The sequence below is a fragment of the Alligator sinensis genome, unplaced genomic scaffold (assembly GCF_000455745.1).
Source record: "Alligator sinensis unplaced genomic scaffold, ASM45574v1 scaffold168_1, whole genome shotgun sequence".
Taxonomy (NCBI): domain Eukaryota; kingdom Metazoa; phylum Chordata; order Crocodylia; family Alligatoridae; genus Alligator; species Alligator sinensis.
In genome coordinates, this window is record NW_005842377.1 from 38863 (window position 1) to 43741 (window position 4879).

The 4879-nt window shown below is 45.5% G+C and overlaps 1 protein-coding gene across 3 annotated transcripts in view; it reads left to right on the top strand.

Annotated features, from left to right (window-relative positions):
* The window catches only part of TGIF1 (TGFB induced factor homeobox 1), an 11019-nt gene that overhangs the window by 768 nt on the left and 5372 nt on the right, over positions 1 to 4879 (top strand). Inside the window, exon 1 of one of the 3 annotated variants that reach the window (XM_025210859.1) lies at positions 932 to 976. The exons of 1 other annotated variant lie outside the window; for it this stretch is intronic. Coding sequence is in view for 1 of the 2 variants with exons in the window: in XM_006029408.3 (XP_006029470.1) it covers positions 957 to 972 (16 nt within the window). In the remaining variant the exon portion in view is untranslated. Of the gene's footprint in view, positions 1 to 931; positions 977 to 4879 lie in introns of those variants that run through there. One more of the 3 variants, XM_006029408.3, reaches the window with a different exon arrangement.

Here is a 4879-nt window from a genome sequence, read left to right on the forward strand (position 1 = left end):
CGTAGCCATGATGCAGGCGGGGAACGAGATGCTTTTTTTTTTTTTTTCGTTTGTTTAGAGTCGTGAGCGCTTCTGTCTCACAGCAAAGCCGCGGGGTCGGGGGAGCTAGCTGCGCCTCACACAGGGAGGCTTTCCCCGCGCGCGGTGTGAGAGGGGGCAGGCCTGCCGTGGCGGGTGTAAAGCCTGGGCGCAGCCAGGCACGCGGGGTGGAGGGGAGGCGGCTGCAGCTGGGGGTGAATCAGTTTCAGTGAGAGGTTTCAGAGCATGTGAGGCTGAGAGCAGCGCCTCCGGCAAGCCCCGGCCCTCCGGGGGTCTCCCGCAGCGCCAGCCCCCGGCGCCGTGACACGCTCGGGAGTGGGCGGCTCATCCGGCAGTCACAGGAGCCGGCGGGGTGCGGGGAGCTGTCAGTCCAACCTCCCCCGCCGGGGGGCACCCGGCTCCCCCTGCCCCGCAGCCTTGCCTCGTGCGCGTGCAAAGTGGTGTGTGTAGGGGTGTGTGACGGTAGTAAGGCGTGTGTATAGGGTGTGTAAAGATAGCATGTCAAGCGTGTGTAGGGGGCGTGTAAGGGTACTATGTGAGGGGGTGTAAGGTGTGTGTACGGGTAGTAAGGTGTGTGTGTGTAGGGGGGTGTAAGGGTAGTAAGGTGTGTGTGTGTGTGTGTGTGTGTGTAAGGGCTGTTCCCCCCCCCAGCAGTCCGGGCGCGGAGGCGGCGCTGGTGCGGCTCGCAGTGGCTCGGAGCGCGGCGGGGCTGGGGGGCGGCCCTCGTGTCGCCGCGTCTCACTCCGGCTTGGCGCAGGGGGGAGGAGGAGGAGGAGGAAGGGGCTCCCAGCCAGACGCATCACAAAGAAAGGGGGGGGCGGGGGCAGAGCTGCGGGCCGGCGGCGGCGGCGCAGGGCACGCGGCGCTGGCGGTGCGATCGCTGCCCCCTCCCCGTGCCGCGGCGCCCCGAGCTCAAGATGAAAACGAAGCGAGGTAGGTGAGCGCGGCCGCCTCGCCCCTGCGCCTCGTGTTCTGCCGGGGGTTTAAAACTTCTCCGCGGAGTTTACTTCGCTGCCCCCCGCGCGCACTTTCCGCCCTCTCTTTGTGTTTGTCCCGCTGCCCCTCTCTGGAGCCGCTGCCCGCAATGGTAGCGGATGATATTTCGCTTCCCGACAGAACATGCGGGGCTGTTGTTTTGGCCGCGGCTTCGCTCCATGCCGCTGGCTCGCTGTCAACAAACATGTTGGGCTCCTGCTTTGTGTGCACACCAGCCTCCTGCCCCTCGCCCTCCTTCTCCCTTCCCATCAAACCGACCCCTCTCTCCTGTCCCTCCAAGATGTCTCCAGGCAGGTCACCCAAGGATGGGGCTCTTTGATCCTTTTCTCCAACTTTCCCAGGAAAAGCCAAAGCCAAGTCTCGGGACAAGGGGCAGGCAAGGAGGCTCCCTCAACTCTTTGTTTGAGAGTGAGCATGGGAGACGTAGGGCTTGGAAGGGAATTGCAAGTCAGGCTTTGGGTGGTTTTTTCAATCTTTAGATTTTAAAAAATCTGATTTCTCTCTCCCCTTTTGGCAAAAGTCCCTGTTCTGATTGTTTTTAGGCATTTTTTGTTTTTTTGTTTTAAAACTAAAAGTGATATAAAAGTTTCCACGGCGTGGAGGGAGGTGGTAAACACACTCGGAAAAGTTTTCAGGAGATGAATTTAGACAGACGTTATAGCCAACAGATGGTCACTCTTTGCATGTAATCGCTGGAGTGCCTACAAAACACAATTTTGTTATAAAGATACAATTTTGAGTGCATTTAAGGACAGCTTTTTAACACATTTGTTTCCTATGAACTTTATTTTTTCAGCTGTAGGTCCATGCTCCAGAAAGGAAGTAAAAGTTTTGGGTTTGTTTGGTTTGTTTGTTTGTTTGGTTGGTTGGGGTTTGGGGTTTTTTTTGTATTTAAAGACCATTAAAACAGCCAAGAGTGAATTGAGAGAGACAACACTGCGCATGTTCACTATACTGAATTTTTTTTTTACTACACGTTCTCGTGGATCCAAAGTACAGATATCTACTCCATTATTAATGTTCCCGCGGCTCTCGGCACCTACATTTATACACATCTTTAAGCATCTTCTGAATGCTCGCTATGCAATTTCAGATGTGTGCTCTCATAATGTATTTTTGGCACTCATGAAAAGTCTTGCACTCCATTGATTGGAAACGAAACATATGAAGGACATTAAAACACAAATACTAAGTTGACGGAACACTAGTGATTTTTTTTTTTTTCTCTTTTTTTTTTAAACCCACCAAAAGCAAGGACTTAAGAATTCAAACTGAAACTTGGTGTTTTTATAAGCCAGCCTCCCTTACTCAAATATTTCAGTCTTCTAACTGGAATGGTATCTTAGATAACACGTGCTGCATACCAAACCCAGCCCTATATTCCCAGAGAGTTACAGGCTGGGACTCCAAATTTCTCAGCCATCGGAGGTTTGTTCAGAGTCTTAACGTTATTGAAAGTGGTTTTATATGGTTTAACTGAATTATTTAGACTAGTTATTTTTAGAACATTCCTTTGCTCCCTATTTGCACAGTAGTGGTGAGTTGGTTTCCTGTCTGCTGTTGCTTCCATTGTTCATACTCCTCTCCCTAAGGGCAGCTACTGGTTGTTGAAATACCAAACTTTGTACACTTTCCAACTGGTTATTCTCACCACCTCCCAAATACATGCGTGTGGAAAAAGGCTGATGAAGTTAACAAGTATGTGTGCATGTGTGTGTGTGATCTGCCCTGTGAATTGGGAGTTCTGTTTCTGAAACAATGGAAACAATGAAAGGTGACATGGTGGAAGGAGAACTTTTGAGACTGTGGGTTTAGAATTCATGTGGCAGACATTAGAAGTTGAGAAGCTTACAAAGGAATGAAACTTTAAAAACGTTTAAAAGATGTTTACAAAGGGTTTTTTTATTAAAGGCTGGACTTGCAGTTTGCATTTGTGGCCTGACACTCAAAACTCGATTCAAGAAGTTTCAAAGTATGACCTTGTTTCATATTTCTTTCTTGTACTCTTAAAAATACTCTCTCCCCCCCCCCCCCCCCCGGTATTTTTCTATTTTTCTATTTGTTTTCTCTAGAATATTTGTTTTCTATAGGGGTTTTTATATTTGTATTCTATAGAATAGCCAAGTGTGACTGTTTTCTGAAAGTTCAAGCTGTGAAAAGCACAGGAAAGAAAACTGGTTCCTCCACTTGTGAAAAGTACATTCAAGGAATAAGGAAAACTTTCAATTCCTTGTTCTGGAAATTCCCTCACACATTCCCATAGTTCCTTTGTTAGACCTGATTCATTATGCAAACTATTTAAGCTGCTTATGTCTCCCCCTGTCCAAAATTCACATCAGATTTCAACTACAATCCTTTTTTTTTTTTTTTTTTTTTTTTTTTGAACTTGCATGTACAGTACTAAGTTAAATTTCTCAGTGAATGGTAAGAATTTAGTTGATAAATGATGGTAATGATAATTGGTCTTCAGTTGATGGGACCAGTTTGATATTTATAAACTTTCCTTCTTTAATTTGTCAATTATACAATTTAGGACCTAATCTTGCAAAGATAATGGCAAAAATAAAGGCATTTGTTCTTTGAGACTGCTCACTTGTGTGCAGTCAGTTACAGCTGGGGGTGGGGGGGAGTGGGCTTAGACTGCAAATTCATCAATTGAACTATACCTGTATAAAAACTGAGCTAGAGATACTCGAATAAAAGTGGAGAGTGTATGCCAGAGGTGATTTAGTCTACTTCTGCAGAAGGGAAGCAGTTCTGTGCAGCACACTTTGAACAACAGTTGGCTGCAACTGCTTTCCTTGTGAAAGTCTTCTGCCATATGTTAGGATATCTTTCTCTGATATGCAGCCTAAATGTACATTTGCTTTAACTTCATTCAGTTTTTTTTCTTGTGTATAAATCCTAGTCTACCCTGCCTCATTTTTTGTCAGCTCCTCTGCTTGGGTCCATACTTCCAAGTACTAGTTATACTACACTCATCATTATGCAAAACTAGTCACAATCAATTTTTATTTCCCATCAGATTTATCCCTCTAGTCTGTAAAAACCAAAATATTTTTAACCATACTTTGGCTAAATATTTGGCAACTTTCAAGTATCAAGGACAACATTTTATGAAGTAGACAGGGTTGATCTTCTGTGATCCGTGAATTTTTTAGCCTGTGATATGATACAACAGTAGTTTGAATTTTTCATATGTTGATAGATAAGAAGCGGGGGGCAGGTAAATCAGTATATATAATCTGAAGCGGGAGCTGATCTTATAAACTTTACAGGTGGTTCTTAAAGCAGTAATCCTATTGAAATAAATAAGATGACTTAAGTGAATAAGGACTAGCTCATCAAAGCAAAAATCACAGGATCAGAGTCAGGGTCTTGTTTTGGTTCTCAGGCCTTCTCTGCATATATATTTATGACAGTTCTATGGGGGCAAAGCATTGTGTAGATGCTCTTCTGTGAGGTAGAAGCTGTTAGTCTTGCTACCCTACCCTGCCCTGCCCTGCCTTCTGCCCAACTGATTAACACAGCTAACTCTCTCCACTACTGGTATCAAATTATCTTAATTGCTCCTATTGCTTTAAGCTACCATGATGTAAACTTTAGCTTATGCCAAAATTTAATGTCAGCATAGTCTTTTGAACCAGTTAAACTAAGTCTAAGTCAGTCAGAGTTGCTCTACCTATGTATGCGTCCTTATTCTAGGGTGTACATAACCGTTAGTTATGGTCCAGACATGGAGCCTAGCCAGGAAGCCTTTCAGTTGGGCCCTGTTAAAACAGGAAACCAGCAGTGTATAGTCTGATTACTAACAAGAAGAAAAAACAAAGCTGGCTTGTAATCA